This window comes from Amblyomma mixtum, chromosome 5 (genome assembly GCF_055824585.1).
Source record: "Amblyomma mixtum isolate Tamu chromosome 5, ASM5582458v1, whole genome shotgun sequence".
Lineage (NCBI taxonomy): Eukaryota > Metazoa > Arthropoda > Arachnida > Ixodida > Ixodidae > Amblyomma > Amblyomma mixtum.
Genome location: NC_143016.1, coordinates 155186418 through 155213820, shown reverse-complemented (window position 1 = coordinate 155213820; position 27403 = coordinate 155186418). Strand labels below are relative to the sequence as shown.

The following is a 27403-nucleotide window of genomic DNA, read 5'->3' as shown; positions in this document are numbered from 1 at the left end:
TTAGAAAAGCCACAGCTCTAATCCTCCATCACAGGCGTGTCATAACAAGTCGGAGCACAGACCCTGCTGTCACCAGCACAGGCATATCTCGAGTTGCTCACTGTGCACCAGATATTGCAAGCATGGTGCAAAAACCCACTTCAGCTTTACAAGCACTCAATGTCATGGGTATGTCACAACGAGCATCACCAGCACACCACAATGCCTATGGGGTGTGTTATTGCGGGCATCGTGACACACTATGTCTTACATGATATCATGACACATTGATACACTCCTTGTTTGTAGACTGTGCACTCAAGAAGCCTCCCTGTGGCAAACACTGCGATGAGCAATCCTTTCGTACATTCCTCTTCCCTGTCTTTGCATACAGAGGATCTTCTGCAGCCACACTCTCACTGTTGGCATTCCAAATCACCCTGAGGTATGAGGCTGAGGTGACCAGGATGGGAACCAGAGGCTACCGGCATTCGGAAGGGTCCCAAGAGCCAGAGGGGTACCAGTACGGGCACCAGTATCACACTGTAACATCACAGCCATGCCTTAGCATCAAGGGTGTGTCACGACGAGCCTCCTTCGGCCTCTTCCTCCTCTGTGTGTAGCTTCTGCACTGGAGGCAGAGTGGCCGGGTGGAAGTACGGGTTTGGCTGCGATGCCGCCGCGTCCCTCTCGTGACGGGTGCCATCACCGGCGGCTGGCGGCTCAAGCTCGCTGAACAGGCCGACCTGGGTGCGTCCCGTGAAGCGTGACTCCCGCTCCATGTAGTAGAGCAGCACCTCGAGCAGCTCGCGACAGTCGCGCCACTGCGAGTACGGCTGCAGCTCGTCTCGCTCCGGAAGGCGCAGGAAGTGAGACGCCACCATCTCCGAGTCGTACAGCACCACCTGCAAGACACGCTAGCACACTGAGCTCGTCCCCAAAACTGGATTTGTAAACAAAGCTCCAGGCCTAAAGGGAGACAAGTTGGTCCCAAAAGTCTCGCATCTTGTCAGTGCACTAGAAAGTTTCAAAGTTGTGACAGCCATTTCGTGCTGTTTTGTTTACTCCACCTGTGTCTAAAGAGGGGGCAAAGATGTCAAGGCTGCTGTCCCTACAGTGCTAACAGACGCACCTTTGGTCAAGAAGATATGGATGGAACAAACACTTGAGAGACTCCATGCATACTGGAGCAACACAAAAACAACATGGTTGGTTGGTTTATGGGGTTTAACGTCCCAAAGCGACTCAGGCTATGAGAGACGCCGTAGTGGAGGGCTCCGGAAATTTCGACCACCTGGGGTTCTTTAACGTGCACTGACATCGCACAGTACATGGGCCTCTAGAATTTCTCCTCCAAAGAAATTCCAGCCGCCGCGGCCGGGATCGAACCCGCGTCTTTTGGGTCAGCAGCCGAGCACCATAACCGCTGAGCCACCACGGCGGCAAAAAAAAAAAAACATGGGCTTTGCCAAGTGCGTCATTTTGTGTGTGTGGTTTTGAACTGAAAATAGAAGCGAAAATTAGCTCCTCGTGTTATGACAATGTATTATGCTGAGACACAGGCACACTATACAGGCACACTAGACACAGGCACACTAGCATACTGGATAGTGCGTCACACAGGTCGGCCCTCAACTTAGGGAAATGGAAGAAAAAAAAAATAACTGGAATAGTGTTGGCCAATGGAAGCTCCGAGCCTCAAACATTCAACTAAGGCAACTGGCACACAGCCTCACACACTGGTGCCGTGGTAGGACAGCAGGGAACTCATCACTGGATGTGGTGCAGTCGTGCACATAGCACAAATTCAATGCCTCGTCCCGGGGAAAGCACGACAGAAGGCGTATTCAAAGTCCAGCACACACGCTCAACATCCGCCATCTTCAATGTCACAATAATCCACTTCAGGTGCACCGACAGCTTAGCGCTGTCAGTATGTGACATGCTTTTTGGCAACATCGAACTCGCACACGCTGCCGCGCAATTTCCTACCGGCTCCGAGTATAAAACTACAGCTTGTTTCAATGCGGCTGAAAACAGTCACCGACTTTCAGGAGGCATGGCTTGCCGTGCTTTTGAGCAACCGGGAAAAGTTTCAGTTTTAGGACAAGACCTCTAAAGTGTACAGTCGATGCAATGACAGTGTGAGGAAGCTCCGTGCTTATCTTCATGCTGGTCTTATTATCTGAGAATCTTTTGAGGGGCTGTCTTGAAAATGAATGGGTGCGCAAAACCTGGGCATCGTAACAGTGGCAGAAACTGCTGTACCTTGTTCTCAGCCAGACTGGCTACATGGATGGGTATTAGTGCCGCCGTAATATTCATATCAGTTCTGGGAATTTGAAAATGCCATTCTCGTCACTGCTACAGCACAAAGAATTTTGGGGCAAAATTGCGCAGCCACGCGCAATTTGTGCTAGCCACGCCTACAAGTGCGCGCCGCACAGCGGTGCGGGTGTGCCCCGTGCTCCTTTAGCAACACCCAACTTACCGTATTTACCCAATTCCAACGCGCACCTTTTTTCGGGGAAAATACGTCTCAAAATCGCATGCGCGTTGGATTCGAGTGCAAACCGAAACTGCCCCATAGCTGCCCATCGTCATCGCCATTATACGATGTGGGAGCTCACTAACTGCTGGAAACATGGGAGCACGTTTGCTCGTCGTTTTCTGCGTCGCAGGAGCCGTTTTCAACCGGTGTGGCGCTTGTCATTGGTCGCGTGCTCAGCGACCACGGACCGCGTTCACGGCGACGGTATCCCGTGCACTGCCGCGGGCGGACGCCTCATCACTGCCGTTGCACGATCAAGATACGCGGATCGAAGAATATGTTGATGAAACAACGGTTATCGGAAACGCGTCATTTCGGCGGTAAAGTTCCAAAAACGATGAGACTCCTTTCTGTTTTGCGGCCGACTCTCTGACAGAGATTACATCGTCCGCGGGCGGGGCACGCCGCGCCGCTGACGAGGTCGTGCATCATGCCGATCTCACAGATAACAGCGCTCCCGCGCCCGTTTTTACAGTCGAAGATCTTTATCTTTCGCTCAGACGCACTGACGGAGTCATCGATGCTCCGCAAGAAGCATCGCCGTTGCCGCAGTTACGCCTAGCAGCAGACGAACCTCCCGTAACCGGAGCTCTCCGCTTGCGCTTGGGGCGTCTTCCTTTATACTGATGCTTTGTCAGGAAATTGCGTGAGCGAAAATCTCGTTTCTCAGTCACATCCATAGCGGAGATAGGAGAAAAACCCGGGCAGAAGCGTTGGTTCACGTCTCGGTGGCGGCAGAACGAAGAAAGAGCGTCTGCGCCCGACCGTGCGGTGGAATGCTCGTAGCCAATGGAACGGCTCCGATCGTACCACGTGATTTGAAGGGCCAGTCGCGACGCTCGACTCGGGCGGGAAACGCTTTTTTTTTTTCGTATTTTTATCAAGAATGCGCCGCTGCCGAAGTGGCTTCTCGTAGACGATGGGTAGGCCTACTTCCCCGCGAATATTCAAGAGCGGGCGACGCCGTGGAGCGAAATGCCGCGTTCCCGAAATTCGGTCAAATTCGCACTTTCGCGAGCCACCGCGAGTGCTTTAATTGTATTTTTTACTAACTTCCCATTGATTATCGGCTTTGATTTTTTTACACATAAAAGAAGAGGCTTGGGGGAATACAAAACGCAAGAAAATATAAAATCGACTTTATCGAAAAAAATCGCGGTTTTTTCACCCGCATCTCCCCTTAAAATATAAAAACGGTTGCAAATTATTTTCATTCGTGGAAGTCACATGCACGTTAGAAGCGGGGCTTGTAGTTTTTTTTTTTTTTATTACCAATATCGGGCGCGCGTTAGAATCGGGGCTTGAAAATTTTTTTTTTTTTTTTGGTGCCGTAAATTGGGTGCGCGTTGGAATCGGGGGCGCGTTGGAATTGGGTAAATACGGTAATACATATTTTGGCGACAGCAACACCCTTATTCGTAATAAGCGAGCGCTCATTATAATTGCAGCTATTATAAGTGGGCTCGACTTTACATGGGTGAGAAAACGTGCTACTGTAAACTGTCTTGTGTCCCATGCTTTTCGTTGCTCCACCTTTCATGCAAATGCAACAGTTCGGCTACCGTGCATCAGACAAGCTAACTGCTATACCTGACACAGCTGCACTGTGAAAAGCAAATGCTACATAGGACACTGTGCATTGTGAACTTGTGCATTTTCAATAGGCTGCTGGCAGCTGAAGCACACACTGGGACAGGGTATACACCCGAGGCTCACCTGAAGTCCGTACCACAGCTGTTCGGGGGTGACGCCTCGGGGAAGCAACCAGTCCACTACCCGGCGGGTGTTCAGTAGAGAGATGCGCTTGGATGACGGGTGACTGGCCAGGTTTTGACGCACCTGTGCAACAAAGGCCATACAGTCAGCACGTTCCCACTTGGAATAACAACAGCAAAACACAGGCATGCACATCGCTGAGCAAAAGTAACAAGTCCACCAAAATTCGCTTGTCTCGCTGTAACAACCACTGTTCAACAGTCAGGCAAAGATTACTTCTCTTTTTTTTTCCCAATAACGGCTGCTTGTATTGAAATGCCTGCTTGATTCGCCTACTGCGTGTGGCCAGCTCCTTCAATTATACACCTAATCTAGTTCAAGACGTGAAGATCAGCTTGCTATGGTGCTGTCCCATAAACTGTCACAGGGCACAGACATTTTTTATTCAACGGTACCTCTTTCTTTTCATGGCTTACCCACAATTTGACGGCGCACATAAGATGGTTTGGTTTGGTTTATTGGGGTTTAAGGTCCCAAAACAACTAAGGCTATGAGGGATGCAGTAGTGAAGGGCTGCGGTAATTTCAACCACCTGGGGTTCTTTAACGAGCACTGACACTGCACAGTACACGGGCCTCTAGAATTTTTCCTTCATCGAAATTCGGCCAACGCGGCCGGCATCGAACCCGCGTCTTTCGGGTCAGCAGCTGAGCGCCGTAACCACTGAGCCACCACAGCAGGGCGATGGCGCACATAAGAAACAGAAAAAAACCTATACAGCAGAACACTGATTTATATGACTTCTAGGGGACTACGTGAAACTGTGGTACAATCTGTGTGGCACATAATTGGAAATCTTACACCATGAATGTGTTCGCACACTGAGTGCAGCCTCTATTCTGGCTGTCAAAATCTGTATTCCCCCCCCCCCCCCCCCCCCCCCCCCAAAAGTGTCACTTTTTTTGCTTTGCGAGAATTCATACTGAGTCCACGCTCGCTACAAAAAGACATTTTGGCATCGATTAAAAGCACATGCGTATCCGTCACTGTGCTAAGTAGAGGTCATATTTGTTCCGAAACTGATGCTTTGAAAAACGGATCAGAAACATGGCTACTCCAAATCATCAGAGACAATTCCCCGCTGAAATGAGTGTACACTTGGCAGCCAAAGTTTACCTCGGCCTCCGGTTTCCCCAGCAGGTGTGCGAGGTACTCGATGGTCTCCCTGGGGCGGCCACGGTCGCTGCCGCTGTAGAAGATGCGTGCAAAGTCGGACGCAGCCATGCTGAGCACGTTGATTGACACTCCGCTCGCGGGATGCCCCAGCTGAGAGAGCAACTCGAGCCGGTGCCGTGCCTTGGAGGCGTAGTACACCAGGTTCAGGAGGCGGGGACTCTCGCGGCGCACCTCGAATTCAGCCACCTGGGTGAGGAGGAGAAGGAAACCCGCAACACTTTTTACAACGACAGCTGTTACTTCCGCATTCGCGATGTCGGCGTAAACATCCACAGAGCAAGAGGTGGGTAGGAGAGTATGTGCTACGTTTGAGAAGGAATACAGAGGTGCAGCGCGAAGGGTGAGGGTTCACAGGTAGAATGCAGGGCAGTGGGAAAGGATGAGGCTCTGCAGCATGGCACAAATGGATACAGAAAAACAGCTATCACGGGTTTCTCGAATTATGTGATGCAGGGTAAATGTTTGCAAGTTTTTTTACAGCAAAAGCTGTAACAGGGAGCCCTCCCCAGCAGGCACTGGTAGTTAACGTCCGGTAACGTGTCACCACGTGACCAGTACGGCCCATATGATCATGTGACCCTTGCGATCGTTATTGTGATAGCCCACGCTGCCAAAGTCTGTAGAGTTTAGGAATTACCAGAAGACATCCAACAGCACGGAGACAGCTTTGGCTGTATTTAGCAAGTTACATAACATGCATAACGTTTTTACATAACATTTTTAAATTTTTTAAAAAAGATAACTGATTAGAAAGCTGAATAAAAAACAACTGCATGCCACCGGTTGAATCCGAACCCATGATCTCTGGTTTTTTTCTGCTTTCTTTCTTTCTTTATCGTTTCCTCAGACACAGTCCAAGAGGGGGCCGAGGCTAACGGCGACGGAGCGCCTGACAAGGGCCCTGGCTCCCTTGCACAATGTACATAAAACAAAACTAGCATTACAAAGTTTGGTCAAGCAGTCGTCCTAGAATCAGTCAATGGCAAAACAAAAGGTGGCTATTTCCTGTCAGAATCACACGGCATTTGAGACAATTTCATTTTCTATACAACAGAGTGGCGATACAAAAAAAAACAGTAATTGCGTGGTACATCGGGAGTATACTGAATACAGCATTAAACCAATACATGCTTTACAGATTAGCACTTTCTACCCAGTAGACGCAACCACGACAGTCGTCGCCAAGTGAAGACAATAGATCATATTACAGTTGGTAAGATATGACAAGAGGAATGCAAAGGTTACACTTTTCGGAATAGTTACAGTAATGAGAATTTAGTACCGCTGTTCACAAGAAACTTCTTACAGTATTTCTTAAAAAATTGTGCACCTTTATTAAAGTCTATCTGCATCATATCTGTTCTATTCAAAGCATTCGTTATTTGAAAAGATAATGCTTGCCTTCCGTAGTTTGTTCAAACTGGTGGCATTCTTCGTTTTGGATTTCGAATGCTGTATGAACTTGAACTATGTACTGTGGGAATATGCAGCCTGTATCTATGAATCCACTGCAGTAATTTAAAGTAGTATACCTGGTCAGACTTCAACATATTATATTTGACAAATAATGGTTGTGTTCTCAGAGACTGCTTATTTCCTTTGTAGTCTTCTAGTATACATAATATTTTCTTTTGTAATACATTAAGCCTGTAGTAATTAGAGTTTGTTGTCATTCCCCAAGTAAGGATACCATAGCTTATTCTGGAGTAAACTAGAGAATACATAGTACAGCGCCAGTCATGTTTTAGGTAAAAATTTTTTAAAATAAAATAATTACCAAATTAATCTCCCATTGATGAGTACCACAAATAAAAAAATTAAAAAAGAAACATTCCCTATGCTCCTTGGATTAAGCGACTGTAGGCTTCCGTCATGAATATATCAGTGCAGTCAATTCAAACTAAAGAGAAATGTCACAAAACACACCTATGAAAAGAAACAGATATTGCAAACCAATTTTGGTTTCGGCCACCATTATCATAATTTGCTACATTACCTGTGAGGCTTACCAAGCATTACATAAGGGAGGCAAAATCATGTGCTACTAATAGTAATCAACTTTATTTTGTAGACTACTAATACCTTGTTTACAATTTTAAAAAAAGTCTAATTTTACCACATGGTAGAGAGAGGGCAGGAAGATGGGATTCTAGACAACACAAAACAAAGCGAACAAGGGTGGAAAGGGAACTTCAAAATGTTTAGCCAAGGTTATGACAATACATTAAGCCTGTAATATATGTAATATCTCTGTACAGCAAGCGGATGACTGCTTGCTGTACAGAGATATTACATGTTCAAATAACCAGATTGACCTAAACACTTCTTTTAACTAACATCCTTACCTGGTGCCAGAAATGGGACATGGCTTTAAACAAAGAAAAGACAAACTTCCTTCGCGTGACACGTAAAAAAAAGATATTTTTGAGCACAGGTATCATCTCGGACAAACACCACTACAGGAAGTTTCCAGTTTTAAATACCTGGGTGTAACATTAACTAACAATCTATCCTGGAATTCACATGTGGAAAATATCTGTTCGTCCGCCTTTCGCAAACTCTATTTTTTAAGAAATAAACTTTCCAAAGCTCCCCCTCAGGTTAAACTTCTCGCGTTTAACTCACTAATCAGGCCTAAGCTCGAATATGCATGCGTGGTGTGGGATCCTTATACTAATACCAATATTAAGAAAATTGAAAGAATCCAAAGAAAAGCCATAAGATTTATTTATTCTAAATTTTCACATTTTGATTCTCCGTCTGAGCTAATGAAATCTAACCGTATCCAACCTCTTGAGGTAAGAAGAAAAAATATTCGGCGAGAATTTCTTTCCTTGCTCATAAATAACAAACTGGCTCTTGATCCTGCACCCTACTTATTGTTTTTAGCTACACGCATCACACGTCACCGTCATCCCGGTTCACTTACCCCGTACTTTGCTAGAACTGACGCTTTTAAATTTTCCTTTCTCCCGCGTACCATCAGTGAGTGGAATTCTCTGACATGATAAAATGTAAGCGCATAGTCATCCTGCATGCCTTTTTTATTTTTAGTTTTTCTTTTTATTTTACTTGTTACTTCTTTTTATTTTACTTGTTACCCGTGTATCTGTGTTATCTTGTTCTGCTTGGATCTGTAAGATGACCTGCAGTATGAAATAAATAATAAAAAAAACGACATGTCTTAATGCTCACATGACAAAGAAGCTTACTGAAGGCTGTCATGAAGCACAGTAAGGTAGCCAGATAACCTCCTTACAGGAGAAGTGGTGTCAGCCGTCATGTTTCACGGAAGAAGGCACTACTAGCTAAACGAAACAAAATGGCTCACGAAATGCAATGCCTGCAAAACAAAGCACTGGTTGTGGAATGCCGCCCCGAACGCAGCGTTCATGACATGTAGCCCACTTAGCGCTCGCGCATCAGTTTCGCGAGACTGCGAGCCCCGTGAACAGCCCAACTGCTGTTGCAAACCAAAGGCACAAAAATGAAACCACATATTCTTTTATGCCCTGGGGTGCAGGCTGCGCTGTATTGGCAGTATGCGGTGCAGTGGAACGGTCTGGCTTCGATCCCGATGTTTCTGTCGTACACTTTTATGAGTACAACTCTCAGGCGCCCATTCCTGCATTCTGTGGCGGCGTAACCAGTTGTCCAAGTAGCAGGGCGAAATGTCACCGGGAAGGTGGCTGCTGTGGGAAGATCTCTGAGGGTAGCTAGCAGGGGTGGTGTGTGAAGAGCTGCTCTGAAATCTTGCATTACCGACTACCGTAATCGTATGTCAATTTTTCCTTGTCCTGTGTAGCCTAAGATGGTATTCGCTCGGTGACACATCATGGGTCACCAAGCGATTACCACCAAAATCTATGTTCGCGCCTTTCTAAGAAGGCCATTGACGCGGATACAGCACTTTCACGCTTATTTTTCTGATGAAGGCTGGCCCCAAGGAAAAAAAGTCAATTAAACTGTCTAGTCTCGCATCTGAACCACTGTTGTTGTGTTTGGTTTGCTTTGGTTTACGGGGGTTTAACGTCCCAAAGCGACTGAGGCTATGAGGGACGCCGTAGTGAAGGGCTCTGGAAATTTCGACCACCTGGGGATCTTTAACGTGTACTGACATCACACTGTACACGGGCCTCTAGAATTTCGCCTCCATCGAAATTCAGCCGCCGCAGCCGGGATCGAACCTGCATTTGTGGCTCAGTGGTTATGGCCATTGTCATTGTGTCATTGTCAATGGTCATTGTTGTTGTGTGTAATCGCTTACTGAGCCCAGGCAAGAATTTTATACGCGCATGGATGCACGCACACTTGAGCAGGTTGCTTACCGGAGGACCAGAAAGACAAACGGCCTTTTCCGTTAATGTGGGCTTGAGAGCTAGCGTACTAAAAATTCCAAAGACAATGGCTTTGTTTTTTTTTTGTTTTGTTTTTTGGGGTTTAACGTCCCAAAGCAACCCAGGCTATGAGGGACGCCGTAGTGAAGGGCTCCGGGAATTTCGACCACCTGGGGATCTTTAACGTGCACTGACATCGCACAGCACATGGGCCTCTAGAATTTCGCCTTCATTGAAATTCAGCCACCGCGGCCGGGATCGAACCTGCGTATTTCGGGTCAGCAGCCGAGCGCCGTAACCACTGACCCACCGCGGCGCTGTCAAAGAGAATGGGCTAACAATGTCACACTGCACGGAAGCCTACCTTGGCGATCTCCTGCAGGCGTGACTCGATGGTTTCGGGGCTGAGGCTGTAGATGCGGATGCAGCGCTGCACCTGCGTGGGTGTGATGCCGTACGCCTGCAGCAGGCGCTCGACGCGGATCAGATTCTCGGCGGGCACCGTAAGCAGGCGGGGGCAGAGCACGGCCAGCTCGCGCACATCCATGCCAGCCAGGCGCTGCACCTGAGACAGCTGGCACTCCAGGTTGCCCGGGTGCGAGAGCAGCACGAAGCCATTGCGCAGGATCTGCACGGGGACAGGCAGGCACACGTCCACACCGGCCAGGAGTCGGCCACCGACCACAACTCAACTTAACCCATTAGCGCCCAGCGTACTTTTAAAAGTACAGTTAAATGTTTTATGATTTCACCACAAAAGACTGGAATTTTCTTTTCAAGTAGGGCATGCTTTTGTCAACAGGGGATTGGCCAACCACCCTTAACTAATTTGGCGCACTTCCTCTGCTCAGTATGTCAGCTTTCCGTGGTGAAACTTCAGGATGTTTGTTTCCCGCGAACGGCACCAGTAGTCCCTTGCCTATAATTTTCTCGCGGCCGCATTTATGTACATATTACGCTAGTTTCAAGTATAGAGCAGCACGAAAGACGAAAGTAAACAACGGATGCTTTGAATGTCCCGCACCTTGGGTGTTTTTTGCTCTGTGATGATTTATATACTGCTGTACTTTCTATAGTACACTGGGTCTTGCTGTGTGCACAACAGCGCCTATTTATTCCAGCTCATAGATCTTATGGTTCCTTCCAATTTTCGGAAAAAATCACTTTGTCTGCTCAGCAAGGCCTCGGAGGCTGCTGTACCTGCCGCTAGCGGTCTTGAGTATGACGATGGTATGATTTTAATTGGTTGTAATAAAGTTTGGTTATAAGAACTAGAGGTTCTGCAGAGCAGACAGTTACTGTTATGCCTTTCACACCGTCTGCAGAAAGTACTTGAGTTCAGAAATAAAACTTTTAGAAGCGCGTGTTGTCCTGTCGTCACCTGAGCTGATTTCAACGCTTAGTGACCATTTCATTTTTTTTGGTAATTTTTTTACCTCTCAAGAAATTCTTGTAACGCTCCACTGGGAGGAATTTAGGGCTGGAGGAACCATTCGCCAAAACGGATTTTGGAAGTGTCCACTCGGGCCAAAGAAAGCGATGGAATAGAAGCAGCCATGAAACATCGTTTCTTGCTTCAGTAGTATAGGTTACATGCTTCTATTGAAGTCTACGATCAACAGTATAGTAACCATGGCTTGCAACTATAACAGCAGTGAGCCTACGTGTTTTGTAGAGTGCCGGTGGCCTATAGCACACGAAAAACAGATTTTTTTCACAGCCAAAACTCGTTTCCTTTTACAACAGTGGTATGGCAGGAGTAGACCTTTCGCATCTAGCTGTCTACTGCCAGTATATCAGCATCAGGGACAAAAAGTGATAGTGGTTGTTGACACCAATGCTCAACTTTGCAATTGTGAAAGCTTGAACAATCTGCCAAATTGCTAGAGACGAGCCTGCTGACTATTTTTGCTTTGGTAAGAACGTTACTAATTATTATCTACACATTGACCAGTGGTTCGCAGACACTCTGGCTCAATCGTATCTGATGCTTCTTTGAAGAGGAGAAAGCTTTCCGTGCAAAGTAGGATAACTGCGGTGCCAGTATAGCCAGAAAATATTCATGAGGGCCTGCAAGAAATGTTATATCACCCTGCGTAAAAATGGCAGACATAATAACAAAATTCATGCCACCAATAGGAATGCAGTGAATTAGCCACATGTGCTATGGGGAAGACCCAGTGTACTATAAAAAGTACAGCTGTGTAACCTCTGGAAGGAATAAAGCAATTGTGACGGAATTTCAGCAATATGTTTTTCTTTATATGAGAGTATTATATACTAAAAATGAAGAAAATCCCTCCGTTAGATTTTTCTTGGTCCCTAATGGGTTAAGAACGCTCTGCGACGTTTCCGAGTCTGCTAACTTTACTTAATCATGCATCACCATGTTCGGAACGCTTGTAATAAACAGCACTGTGCTCACCATAAAATGAAGATTCACGTTACGTTGAAGGAAACAAATATAAAGACTTGTTGCAGGAGCATAGTCCCGTGAATATCATCACAAGAAAGATGGGTGCACAACAGGAACCTTTCAAAGAAGAGACAGTTAAAGCACTGAGATATAACTCTTCTATAACCACATAACTGACATAAGGAAATTAAGTATGGAGAGAATCAAGCATGCTCGAAACAACGGAGGTAGCCTAAAAGCGGTCAAAAGGAAACTAGGCATCGGCAAAATCAGATGTATGTATTAAGAGACAAAGATGGCAATGCCATGAGCAATATGGATAAGATAGTTAAAGTAGCCAAAGAGTTCTACACAAATCTATAGAGTGGCGAATGTAATCAGAATGTTACTCAGAGTGGCAGTCTAGCACAGCAATGTGACATCCCGCCAGTAACGAAAAGAAAACCTTAGGAGCAATGCAAAGGGGGAAAGCAGCTGGTGAGGATCAGGTAACAGCAGATCTGTAGAGGGACGGAGGGAAGATTGTTGACCAAATGTTTAGGGGAATACCCCAAGGTGGAGTAGATTTGTAATAAGGGAGTAATTACTCAGAAAGCTGTATAGTCCTTTGTAGCCATATGGCTGCATTTGGGTGGACGTCAATGAGTAATTACTCCCTTATTGGGGAAGATTGCGCTAGAAAAACAAGCCACCCTGTATACTCAATGCCTTATGCCCTCGAATGTACCGGATGGAAGAACAGTAGCATCGTTTTAATCCGTAATAAAGGGGATGTCAAGGACTTGAAAAATTACAGACTGATCAGTTTACTGCCCATACCCACTGCCTAAATAATTTTTATCAAGGTAATCGCTAATAGTCAGGGCAACCTTAGACTTCAATCAAAGAAATGATCAGGCTTTCATAAAGGCTACTCAACAACAGACCATATTCACACTGTCATTCAGGTGATAGAGAAATGCGCGAAATATAACCGACAACTACATATAGCCTCCATAGATCACGAGAAAGTACTAAGTGAAAACCTCAGCGGTCAAGCAGGCATTACGGAAGCAGGATGTAGATGAGCCTTATGTAAAAATACTGGAAGATAACTGTAATGCCTGCACAGCCACCATAGTCCTCCATAAAGGCAGCAGCAAAATTCCAGAAAGGAAGGGTGCCACGCAGCGAGACACGATTTCACCAATACTATTCACCGCTTGTTTACAGGAGGAATTCCGAGGCCTGGATTGGGAGAGTCGGGAATAAGACTTAATGAAGAATACCTCAGTAATCTGTGATTCGCTGATGACACTGCCTTGCTAAGTCACCCAGGGGATGAACTGCAAAAAAACACCCCTGCAACACGCCCTTTCTTCCTATTCGTTGAATATACTCTCCGGTTGGAATTATTAGTTTCCTTTTAAAACCCAGTACACTGTTAACTCTTGTTATGTAAGGCATATTTCTAACATAAATGTGCATTTTAAACATTTGAGAGTCAAGGAAAAAACAGTTTCTTTGATTACGAGTTGTTAGGCACTTCTGGTTCCAACAAGCCCCTATAGATTGCACCAGCTGCTCCAGTGATGGAGCTAAAAAACTGAGCAGTGAGCAGTGTGCGAGGCAGCCATCCTACGGAAGAAATGACACAGTTATGGAGGCTCCACCCCTGTAGTATTTACAAATCTGAACAGTAACGGATGTCAAAAAGTATGCCTACTTCTGCACGGCCTGACCCTTCAAGCCTTGTTGGCACATCCAAAAAAAAAAAAAAACAAGGCTGCACTGTAGATGCTTTGAATTTCCACCCTTTCAACCACACTGGTTGCCAAAATGTGCTGGTAAACATGCGAAAAACAGCGGAAGAGGCTTACATGAAAGCACAGTCGTCCGCACACCTGTCTAGAGTGCTCGAGCGGCACACCTAGGAGTGCACTCGTGTCACTTACGAGTGGTTTAGGGCTTCAAACAAGACCTTATCATGCATGCACATTCCAACGAATCGTGTCCAACTCCTCATGTGTTTTAAAGCTATTCTGGATCCACCAGGTAGCAGCAACTGTCATAAATATTCAACACAGCATGAGATAGGTATGTGGATCACTGTACGTAATTGAATGTGCACACCGCTATGGTCCTGCTATGGTCCTGCTATGCCCCCTCTCACGTGTTGTACAGTTTCACTACAATGCAGACCAAGAACATGAAGCCTGCTGGGACTCTGAACATGACACTGCCCGACTTGATCGGTGCGCACAATTTTACCTGACTGCCAGAACTACCTTTTCACCACGATGCACGGAATACTGGTGCCACGGGACAAACGAGAACTGCACCCTCGTGATCATCCTCACCTTGCTGCTGGGCATGTGGAAGTGGTTGGTGAGCAGCTCGATGGTGTGGCGCAAGAACTGCAGGCTCCGGTTGTCCACGGACGGGTACTTGCGCACCAGTGTGTCCACCTGGGGCGACATCAGACACGCAACTATCGACCTTTGCCCGAAGTTAGCTGCAAGTGTGAATGCCTTCTTGACTGCACTACAGTAAATATTAAGGCGAAAGCCTTTAAAGGTGCACTGAAGAGGAATCTGAACTTGTCTTTTTGCCGCGGGAACTCAATCTACACGTTTCTAGCACTCTTAGAAACTTCGATTTATTGCCCTGCGTGGCCGATTTCCCTAATTAAATCGAATTAACGTCCGGCTCCCGCCTTTTTTTTTTAATTCTGCCTCGTACGATGGGCGGAGTCGACCAACGCGTGGAGTGCCTTTCAACCAGTCCCGTGGCGGCTTGCCGCTCTGCCATCGCGGAGTAATACGTAGTAGTCCATAGTAGCAAATAGTCCACGCGTATTTTTATTTCTTCGGGCTTATTTTGCGGCTGTATTATCTGCGAATGAAACTATTCATGGAAACCTAAAAAACAAAATGAAGCGAGAGCAAAGCCTCCACGGGACTGGGTGAAAGGCGCTCCACGCGTTGGTCGACTCCGCCCACCGTATGAGGCAGAATTAAAAAAAAAAAGGCAGGAGCCAGACGTTAATTCGCTTTAATTGGGGAAATCGGCCACACAGGGCAATAAGTCAATGTTTCTAAGAATGCTAGGAACGTGTGGATCGAGTTCCCGCGGCAAAAAGACATGTTCAGAATCCTCTTCAGTGCACCTTTAATGCCTCATAATTGTTGACAGAAGGTTGTCAGCAGAGGTGTCACGCTTCTACTCAGACAAGAAAAAAAGTCTTTGTGCACGATGGGATTCGAACCACCATCCGTCCGTTCCGCAGCTGAGCATGCTAATGGCTACGCTACTTCCCGCCAACGCATATGTAGTTCTCCCTGTCTAGGACGCTGGAGAGTGTTGTTTGCAGAAAGGCGTTGAATCAGACGGATGCCTCCCAAGCGCCCTCCAGTGACTCCAGCATTTAAGATTCGCAAACGATTGTGTACTTAGTTAACATCTTAACCACACATCTATGACACAAGCAGCAGCACCGCTCTTAAGGCTTTCGCTTCACCGCACTTTAGGTCAAGAAAGTGCCCCCCTGAATTTTTTTTTCATTTATGTGATAGCACGACTGTCAAGGTATACATGCTAATTCTCATTTCAATGTCCATCCATTTGCCTCGTTCATAAATGTGGTTCCCATTAGGCCATGTCCGACGATGTCGCAGAGACATCAGCTCTTCAACTGCCCATTTTCCAAGACTGCGTCATGCTAGTCTTACTACCTATGGAAACCAGCCAGTGGTCAGAGCGTAAGTCTTGGCCAACCACCGCCTCCAGTGAGAATCCAACTGCCAGAAAAACCTTCCTGTTTCCTAGCTTTTTACATGGGGAAAGAACCCATTTACCTGAGGATTCCATTTGCTTCGACTAGACCGTGCATATCCCATTCCTGCAAATGATCACTTTAGTAGTACTACTTGAAACACAATGCATGTAGCATTTAATACAGCATTTAATATAATGAGTAACCTACATTCTGCATATATTTTATTGGTCTCGAAATAAGTGAAACTTCGTTATAATGGACACAAATATTACCAATTACTGGCGATTTTGAACTGTTCTTAAATATTTTTACGGAACACTTGCAATTCTTGCTCTATATATCGAACACGGTTTGCCATAAAACGGATATATTAAACTGCCAAACGCCAAGCTGTGCCTTTCTCAGATAACAGACAGCAGGCTTTTCCTCACTACAAGAGTGACTGGCAGTGGTGCGGAAGGCATTCGCACCACGGTTCACACTTTATCTGCACTTGCCAACAGTGCAACGGAAGATTGCGGAGGTGCAATCGCCGCAAGCGGATTTGAAAGGGCGCTAAAACTCCAGAAAAGGTCTCTCCTAGCTGCCACCCTTTCAGTGACAAATTTGCGCTTTTCCTGCACGAGTTTTAGGCAAAAATTTATAATCCCAATTTCTGCTATATCCAACTAATTTACTATTTTTTGTCTCTGCACTACATTGAGGTCTGGCTGCAAAAAACTGAGGCACTAAATAAAGCAAAAAATATGTGCATGAGCAAGAATGTTGGAGCTGATGTGACCACAAGAAGAAGTATGATACTACTGCTAATGCTGCAGTTGTGCTTTCCTGCGACAGCAAAACATGTGAGAAAAAGAAATATTTGCCTTCACACACTTACTTGCCTCAAAAAATTACCCATAATGGGAAGGGGGATTGGTATTCTGCCAGAGCTATGAAAACATTCAGCCTGCAAAGCATAGTGCATTCAGGAATACCACTGCAGTGTTTTATCAGGTGATCCTAATTACACAAACCTCCAGACAACTGTACGAAGCTGGTCGACGCTTACAACAGAAACAGCGAACACATTGTTCAGTTCAGAAGGAATTGTTCTCGTTAAATGTGCAAAAAAATACAGATCTAAAAGTACCTTCCCATCCCCTCTCTCCCATCGCGCTCCATTACACCGACAGCGACGCAGCTCAACCCACGAACGAGCGCATAACAGCTGCACTCTAAAGTGCAATACGCACAAATGCCAGCCACAGAGCATTGCAAGATTTTTGCTGTAAGTTTTTTGTTTCAATGAGTTAAGAGACGGAGGTGCCTGATTCACACAGTGCTACAAATCCTCGAATACCAGTTCTGAACAAGACACTTGTTAGATGAAGTGAATTCTTTCCACAGGGCATTAGTGGATCGTGTGCACTAGCAAACAGATATGACAGCCAACTGCCGGCTGTCAGACTAGTTGCAGCACAGAGTAGTGCAATCTCCTGAATGCCAAATGATTTGTGCCACCTGATTCCATAGTCACAGGCTTCACCTCGTGCTGAATGGTGATAAACAACTGACAAAAGTCTCATCTCAAGTAATGTTTGCAAGCATAAAATTTAAGCTTCATCTGGCAGACTGCACCTACTAATCACATCTCGACTACAGGAAAGTGGTAAGATTCTGGATCAAAGCACCGGCGCTGTACACCCCTCCACTTTTTTAACCTGAATGCGCCAGCGTCGACTGTCCAGTGCAGCGGTGCCGAGGCGAAGCAGAGCAGAAACAGGGAGAGGGAACGAGCATGCACGCTGATCATGCTTCTGTAGCTAGCGTCGTCTGCTTGGCTGCTCTGCTTCGTGCGAAGCAACCCCTGCGAAGCAAGTTTTGTGGCAGAGTTCTGCGATTTTGTTTCGTGTTCTGTCTGCTGTGTGTTTGTTGCTCTGGGCTGGTGGAAACGCGTAGCGTTCCAAACATGACTCCAGCCCCTGGTTGCATTTGCCGGTAGCGCCTCGAGAGCGTTTGCTTTAGCTAAATTAACGTGGCTGTAGCGAGGATACCCTTCAGTCAGTTTTTTGGATGTAATGATTGCAAATGGTTTCTTGGGCATGCTAGGCTGTCTCCAAACGTACGCTCTTTTCAGAATCACCCGCGCTATAGGCAGGGGTTAAGAACAATTGCTCTCCGCTTCTTGAGGCGCCGATGCTTAACAGCCGATGATGGGCAGGGGTTGCTTCGCACTAATCAGAATAGCCTAGCAGACGACCCTTAGTCCAGCAGCACGAATTGTGGACGTGCTGTTGCCCTCGCTCGCTTTCTCCTCTCCTTCTCCTTCCGGCGCCGCAGCGCCGGGCAGTCGACGCTCGCACGTTCAGGTTAAAAAAGTGGAAGGGTGTACTTTGTTGCTAATGATGACACAGTCACCTGTATAGTTAGGACAGCCGAGTACACCAATGACAAAATGAAAGCACTAAAAGAATCAGTGACAGAATCAACAACAGAGTTCACAGCCACGACGTTGCACACCTTCGACGCTCCAGAATGGGCTGTGAGCACCATGACCAGTGTGACAAGCGTATGCTTTTGACATTGTAAGACAGTCTGGACAGTCTGCATGACGAAGCTAGATAAGGAACATTATGAATAACAATAACTGCTTTAATAGAAAAATAACGAACAAAAAATAAAACAACTGAATTTCCATACCTGCCATGCTTCTGAAGACACAAATTTGATATGATAAGAATATCTCTGTTCCCTGCTAATTCATATCATTGAGATTCTTGTCTGGAGCAACAAAATTTTCAGATTAATATGTAAGAGTAGAAAAGCAGAAAAACAACACGAGGGAAACAAATAACATTCAGCAAGTTTATATATCTCTGGCTGGCTCACTTTGCACTGGGAACGTTCAATTTGGGATTGTTTTCGTAAAAAGAACTTTTGCTAAAGTTTCAAACTCTCTGCCTCCTAGAAGAATGCTTCTGCCCAAAAAATGACTGGGGAGTTTCATCGAAGTGGTTAGTACACCACTAAATATTTGACGTATAACAAAGCACCTCCTCGCGGGAGCAGCTGAGCCGCCAGGCCAGGTATCCACGCAGCACAGCCCGCTTCACCTCCGCCACACTCAGGGTGAACGGGTAGTGCAGGGGTAGCCCCGACAGGATCTCCACACGGACGCCCGCGGGGCAGTCCAGGAAGGAAAGGAGCTGCGTCGCAGGGTCCATCTCCACCGCCATCTCACCCTGCAGCTTCAGCACGTAGGCAGGTTGCGTCATCAGGTCCGCATACCTGCAGGGGAAAACATGAGCCGTGAAACCCAGCGCCTGTGCGAGGGTGGCGCCCTCTGGGTGTGTAGGTGACAGGCGGCAGTGGCGCCATCTGTTGGAGCGCAGCTGAAGCGGTTTCTGAGCAACAGCGACACTAGGTCATTTGGTAGCCACACCGCCGCTAGCATACGCGATGAGCCGAGCTGGGATCCAGTAGTGTTGCTCTCGCAACAAAAAACATTCTTAGGCGATACTCGGTGGATCGTTCGAATGCGTTAGCGTTTTCTGATGCTGCTGATGCTGTTGTAGCTCCGTCTTAAGGGTATGACGGGATAGTGTTACTGCGTTTAACCCCTTGACCGTTTTCTTACATCAACGAATTTCTTAACAAAACTGCTAATTTTTTTATTCCTTATTTCGATTATTATTGCAATAAAGATAATGCATTCAATCTTTAAAAAATATTTGCAGCAAACACAAAGTCAAATTAACATATTGGAATTTATTATTCCTCACAATACAGAAAACCAACTTCCGGCTGGTAATGAGCGATAAAAATTAAAGAATGACCATCATCAGGCTAGCTTATAGTGAATGTCTTACCAGAAACTGCCAATTAAAGGAAACCGAGGGGGTTGCGTTGGGATGCTACTGACGTCGATCTTCATCTACTGACGCGTGCTCGCAAAGTTCGCTTCTGAGCTGTCCTCTTCTTCATCGGAAAAACTGCTCAGCATAACGTCATCACTGTCGTCCTCGCTCCCTCAAACAATATACACTTCGGTGTCTGAGTCACCATCGTCTGAAGAAGATGACGACGAAGAAAAGCGTTTTTTCCGCGAAGACGGGCCAGGAATACACGCGTCGCCTCCGCCGGATGCCATTTTTAAAACCCAGGTTGCCATACGAAAAAAACGTTTATGTGGTAGAAGAAAACGAAATAAACAGGTCAGTGCTGCCATCTGTCGAGCAAAATGCCATCTAAGCCACACACGAGCGCTGATCGCCCGAAACGCTGAAGGGAAGAACCTATTCAGCGAGGACGAGCTACAGTCGTCCAAAACAGTTTGGGGACGGCTTGGCAAGGACGAGCGCAGCTCGTCCAAAACGGTTAAGGGGTTAATGGACATATATACAGAATTGGTCATTCTCTACTTTACATTCACAGATTGTGGGAAATCCTTATACCACTACTGGTGCACCAGTTAAGCGATGCACCACTGCCCTAGCAGGTGTCTGTTTCAAACACAGGCACCGGTGTGGTGTTTGTTAGACCCAGGCTGCTCTTCCCGAGCAACCTCTCATGACCAATCATTAATTTAACTGCATGATTGGCAGGTTGCCACGGCGTCACAAAGTTTGCACAGTATCACGCGTGACGGCAGCTGCCATTTTCGCTTCCACAGACCCTCATAATGCTGATGTATTAAGAAATAAAATGCTATGTCAAATTTGGAATCCCGAAACAAGACAGGGGCTATGAGGGGCTGCAATGGAGGGCTCCTGGCTAATTCAAACTGCCTGGAGTTTTTTAACGTGCACCGACAGCACCCAGCATATGGGCAAGTTTTCAATTTTGCCTCCACCGAAATGTAGCTGTTGAAGCAAGGATTCGATCCTGAGGCCTTGGGATCAGCAGCTGAACACCACAGCCACTAAGACACTATGGTGGGTGCAAAAAAAAGAACAACCGTAAAAAAAAACCGAAAAAACAGAAAGACTGAACAAGACGGACAGAGTGGCTGCTAGTATCTGTTTAGCTGGGAGGAATGTAAGAAATGGGATGCTGTTTCTGATAATGAAATGCCCAACCATTGAGAACCTCTTTCACTGCAGCGTACTAGATTCTTGGCATATTATAAATGCACAACTGTGCAGAAATCCTCAATTAAAAGTAGGGCCTGGAAATTTAGGCAATAAAGAACCCCATAATAGGCAGGCATCTAGGCTCTAAAAAATACCGAAATAGACGCTGTAAAGCAGAAATAGGTGCCTTAAACAATACTCATTATTCATAAGTACAAGATTCGCCAGTCAAGCACGGAGCATACGCAGTCCTCAACTGTAGCAATGAAGCGCATTCTCAGGTTTTCGAACTTGAAGCTCCTTCAGTTTTCGGTAAGCATAGCTTTGTACTTTGAAAGGCTTCTTTCGACGTCACATGTAGTTAGTGGCGCGAACCTAAAACATGAGTTGATAAGGGCTCAGGCCTTCAGGTGATGTGGCCGTATCATCTCCACATAGAAATTTTCTGATTTGGGAAATTGTTTCTAGGCATCTATTTTTTTATACCAATTGTTGCATCTTCGTTGCATCTTTGTATCTATTCAGTATACAGCATTTTCCAACTTTGTCATCCTTTCCGTCAATGTTGAGTAGTTTGCACTAATGTACGTCAGGCCTCTTTTCAAACTCGCCTCTTGCTACACTTTGAGAAAAACACTTCGTTACACTACGTTCACGCTACACTTTGAGAAAAATGTTGGGCGAGACCCGCGCCTTTTGTGCGTGCATCAGCGCGCGCCTTTCATCATACTTAGAAAGATGTCTCAAAACTGAAAAACGGCACCGAGGACTGAAATGCCGGATTTAGGCATTTATAGGCAAAAACTACGGTTAAATAGGAAGTATTTCCTAAAAAATGATAAAAAGGCAGGCAAGTGCAAAAATCCCCCGATTAGGCATTTATAGGCATGTTTAGGCAAATGTCTAAAGTTCCGGGCCCTAATTATAAGGCATCATGCAGGGAATATTGTACTGCAAGAACTGTTAATTGTGTTATACTATCAGCTCCTTTTTTTCTGGTTTCGTTTAGTTTGTTTTATGACGGTTTAACGTCCCAAAGTGACTCAGCTATGACAGAGTCCTTCAGTAAGGCGCCCCTCATAGCCTGAGTAGCTCCTCGAGCTGACGATGCGCACTGGCAAATATGAAACACGTCTTTGTTCTCTGTGCCCTTCCTTGGGACCGAAACAAACGCTTGTAGAATGCAATGGCTCACTCAGACTGATTCAGCCAAGCCATTCCCAGATACAGAGAGAGTAGCCGTAAGTGCTGTGTGCTAGGTCATACTAGATGTGTACAGGGACGTGCAAAGTCCACCAGAGCCAGAGCCTCTGGTGGTGTATGTTTTTGATGTGCTTTTACGTAATGCAAACATGTTGATTTTGTTGATCAAATATGAAAAACAAAAATGCGACAAAACATATCCTCATTTATCATACTGTTTGTCCAATCACCAAGCTCCCACCCGATGATGTCACATCCACTGCTGAAAACGAACACTGTGTGGTGACACTATCAGTGCCATAAATCTGCTTCTGCAAGTGAATTAAAATATTAAAAACTGGAATATATGCGGTACGACCAATGCTTACAGCACCAGTATAACTCATTCTATGCGACGAACAGGCAAAACAATGCACTGAGAATGTGTTTCGTGGCCCCATTACGTTCCCTAATAACAAAAACCAAACACGACAAAGTTAACACCACGCAGCAGAAAATATTTGTGCATTTTGTGATACTATGCACTGATATGTATGGACAGATAACAGCAGTAATATTGTTCCATCTGGGGGAGTGCGAGGCCTTCTGAAAAAAAAAAAAATTGACAGCTCTTGGAGCTGTACAGAAATAAGAGCTCTGCGACAGCGAACCAAACCTAACCGCTTTAGAAGCAAATGCTTTGTATCAAAACAAACCACAGAGCAATATACAATCGTTCATGCTATGACGTTATGCACTGGTGCTAGTTTGATCAAAACTTGGCGGGACATTTGACATTGGGGGTTGGTCCAAAACGGAACGAGGGGTCTAGCATGGATGGAACTGCAATGTCAGTAAATGCAACGTTAGGACGGAACTTCAGCAGTAGTCATGTCGTTCCATCTAGACGGAACGCTAAATGTTCCGTACTTACTAGCTCACCGGCACTGTCTCGCAACTATAAGACTTAAAACATGCCTTAAAAAAAGTGCTCATTAAAACAGATAGCGCCGCTGCATGCCATACAAAACAGTGTGCTCAGGACAGTAAGGCATAGTTCAGATGGAGCCACAGGTCACGCAAGTAAAAAAAAAGGTGCTGTCAGCATGAGGCAGCCGTGTGTGTGTGTGGTCACGTCCTCTACGAGGCCAGGCGGCAGAAAGAGCTGGAATTACCTACCAAGCGCACGCCAGGTCTAAAAGAACAGCTAGACACATCAAAGTTGATCACCTGATGCCCTTTGATGACCCTTCGTTGCATGCAGAGTAATTATGCGCGCAAACTGTGATTTTTTTCTTGTTTCGTGTCTTTCTACATCAGAAAAAAGGGTGAAAAAATTTTTGGTGCTTTCATATGTTTATTTTGGGAGACACAGAATGCCCACTAGAGTGGACAACATGAATACCAGCTCCGGTAGGGAGAAGTAAAAATGTTTTTCCGCCTTTTCTACCAGGCAAAGCTCTTCCAACAACAAAGGGGCACTTTACTCTTCATTATGAAATAAAAAAAAAGTCACTTTTGCCGTCAATGCACGAGAACACTTTGCACTTCCCGCACAGGTATGTTGTCTTCCGCTTGCAGCCATTCATTTTGAACCTTTGTGCTGCACACGTTTGCTGGCGGGGGGGGGAGTGGCTTATGCTATCGTACACCACGTCTGCGGACACTGAGCTTGCTTTCGCAGGCGGCCTTCGTTTCGCTGTAGCTGAGCATGCTTGCGCGCTAGAAAAATCAGTTTCATCAACTGTGGTCTGTGATTCTGCCCTGATCAGCCCTATCGCCACCAATAACTTGAAGTGGCTGAGCTGCATCTTGCACTGTGCTGCAACACAACGGTACAGCAGCCACGAGTTTACAACAGCCAAATCGGTCAGGTGAAAAATTACACTTTTCTATCATTTTTTTGTCTTGAGGTGGGTTCGGTGCATAGAAAGCAGAATGTCGCACTTGTCAATGTCGGCCATATTTTCATTACACCTTGCGATTAGTGCAGGGCTTTCGACCTCAATGTGGTTTTTTTGTTTTCGGTCAAACCGCTTCACTTTTACGAGTGGGTTGACACCGTGTACATTTGAGGCCACCATTACAAGCCTGTTATCGTACCACTCACAAACGATGATGTCATGATCGACTTTGTAGTTGAACGAGCCCCTGTCGTGTTTTCTGAGCTCTTTTTCGGGCATCAACGGGCGTTTAGCTGTCCTGTTTCTGCACAGGGTGCATGTCGCATGCAGTCCCTTATCCTTTAGGTGGGTTAGGAGCTCTGGGGACGCAAAGAAATTGTTAAAGGGGCTGCGAAACACTGCTTGGGGGGATACTGGCTATACTTCAGGTGGGTTCTTTATGTCACACAGATGCTGACTTAAAAAGAATTACGGAATCGATGCACAGGAACGGGAGTTATTCAGTGAAGAAATTTCAAAATACAAGCAAACAAAACGCAGCCCTCAACTCGATTTTGGCGGGGCTTCCCACTCCTATTTCGCTCTCCCAATGATGGCACCTGGCGCAACCAATCAAAACAGCCAGCCAGAGCACGTCGCAGAAGTTTGTACTCCATGGTTGCCTGCTCTCTGTAACTCGTTCTTGCTGAGACTGGCAGCGTTGTTTCCATGCCAGAGCGCCCCTGGTGGTGTATTTTTATTTTACTTGCTTTGCAGGGCTTTTATCTAAGACAAACAAGTTGTTTTTGTTGATCTAATATAAAACGCAGACAGGTGACAAAATGTGTCTCTATTTATTCACACAATTTGCAGTATATTTACTGTTTGTCCGGTCATCAAGCTCGCACCATGTGATGTCATATCCGCTGCTAAAAACCCGCCACCGTGTGGCGACACCATCAGAGCCATGAAGTTGTTTTTTGGAGGACGTTAAAATATTAGAAAACAGAATGTACGCGGTATTACCGACGCTAATAGCACCATTATAACTCACTGTATGCAATCAACAGGCAAAACAGTTAACTAAGATTGTGTTTCTGGGCCCCTTTAAAAAAAAAAAGGAATGTACTTCGGGGTACACCTCTGGCAAGGCGCAGCACTACGTGTCCTGATGGGCCAATTGTCTGGGGTGCGTCAGGCAGGTCTGACTTCAGGTTGTCGCCGTGAAACTCTAGTGAACATACCCAGACTGACCAGTCCTTACCTAGACTTTGTATCCCCATTTTTTGGGCTTGTTTGCCACGTACACCTTAAGCAAGTGCCTTCCTTTGAAAGGAATGATCTGCTCATCTATTGCCTGGTTCAGCCAAATTCTTGAATGAAGAATTCAGCTGGTCGATCATTGGACGAACTTTCTGGAGGCGATCGAAGCCTTCCTTCCTGCTACTCTTCTTTTCTAAAGCAGCCTCGGTGAGGTGAAGAACTGATAGTATTTCTTCCCATTGATGGCGTCAGCAACCATGTCCTGCCTAGTGTTTGAGGACCAGTACGAACGCCTTAAGGAGATGTCGACTATAGTAGGATACAACTTAAAAAAACAGCAGTTGCTAACACTGGGCTGCGGTCCACGGCGTCCTGTATTACTCCGCTGGCCAATCGCAACAGTAAACAAGAACAGTATTTTAATGCTTCACTATATCGAACAATCCATGTATAAAAATTATAGAGCTCATAGTCTTTTTCTTATGATAAGCTTCTTGTTTAGGGAACAAGAAACGTTTAAGCAGCGGACTAATTTTTTGTAGTGGAGGAATTCTGTGCGCAGAGGCTGAATGTAGGCGGAGCTTCACTGCAGACTTAAGTTGTATCCGACCATACTGACATATACATGCAGATGCCCCCAAAAAAACCTCCATTTCATTCTTTGTTATTACCTTCATTTTCGGGCGATTAGATATTCTGTTGAATTAGAAATATTATAGCGCAAACAAAGACACGGACAAAAAAGAGAGGAAACACACACACAAGCGCTAACTGTCAACTGAATTTATTCGGTGAAAGCCACACCTTTTATAGGCCTATAAAAGGTGTGGCTTTCACCGAATAAATTCAGTTGACAGTTAGCGCTTGTGTGTGTGTTTCCTCTCTTTTTTGTCCGTGTTTTTGTTTGCGCTATAATATTTCTAATTCAATATGAACTACCAACTCGCCCAACAGGAAGTTTTAATGATAGATATTCTGTGCTTGTTAGACTCAAATGTTAGCAGCTCAATGAGATCCTCACCAAACATGATCTTGAACATTTTCAGTGGAGTTTTGCCTTCAGCAGCTGTAAAAAAAGTGCACATTAAAGCAGATTACGCCGCTGCATACTATACAGAACAGTGCACTCAGGACAGCAAAGCATCGTTCAGCTGGAGCTACAGGTCTCGAAAGTCAACACCGAGGTGCTGTCACAGTGAGGCAGCCGTGCGTGTGTGGTCGCATCCTCTACGAGGCCAGGCGGCAGAAAGAGCTGGAATTATCTGCCAAGCACACGCCAAGTCTAAAAGAACAGCTAGACACATCAAAGTTGATCACCTGATGACCTTTGTCGGCGTGATCTTCTTGATGCCACACTCCTCGAGGTTCCGGTAGCGCTGTTCGGCCGTGCCGAACGGGAAACTGAAGATTTCGGGGTGTCGCATAATCTCGCGCACGGGAAACAGCGACTTCAGCATGCCGACATTCTTGACCAGTGTTTCGCGTCGGATGCCCAGGATCTTCCGGTTGCCCATCACGATGCTTGTGGCGCTCGCCAGCGAGCACCCGAGCGAGTCCTTCAAGAGCTGGATGCGAGCGCGCGACTGCTCGCTCAAGCTGCCTTCGGGTTCCTCGATCACGCTGAAGTCGTCGTCGCGGTCTACGACGGGCGTCAAGCCTGAGTACGGATGAAACTGGTCGCCTCGATGCTCTTCTCCGTCGTGCTTCGTAGAGGCGAGGCGGGCCTTCGAGGTGGAACGGCCAGCCCGCGACGTCCCAGATACCCTTGAAGGAGCCGTTGCCGCCGACGACGCACTGCGGGCGAGTTTCCAGCACAACCCGCCGCCGATTCTGAGGCCATTCAGCAGCATTGCTATGGAGTGTTTTTCGCCGGCTACTTTACGGCACGACCAGTTAATACATGCTACACGCGTTGCGGTGCTGGCTCACTCACCAGCGTGCATAACAAACCACGAGTACTCCACGAGCACTCATCGTAAACGCTGCTTCGGATCGCCATGTGCGCAGCCACCTTGCCGACACTGGACAT

General features: G+C 46.2%; 1 protein-coding gene across 1 annotated transcript; it reads right to left on the bottom strand.

The window, feature by feature from the left end:
- Positions 1–252: 252 nt before the first annotated feature.
- On the bottom strand, positions 253–27403 carry mTerf5 (mitochondrial transcription termination factor 5). The gene is made up of 7 exons (XM_089546218.1): positions 26692–27403; positions 19028–19262; positions 14575–14682; positions 10184–10447; positions 5423–5668; positions 4247–4369; positions 253–884 (listed from the first exon to the last, which is right to left on the bottom strand). The coding sequence occupies exons 1-7, from the start codon at positions 27222–27224 to the stop codon at positions 561–563; spliced, it is 1833 nt and encodes a 610-aa protein (XP_089402344.1). The 5' UTR covers positions 27225–27403; the 3' UTR covers positions 253–560.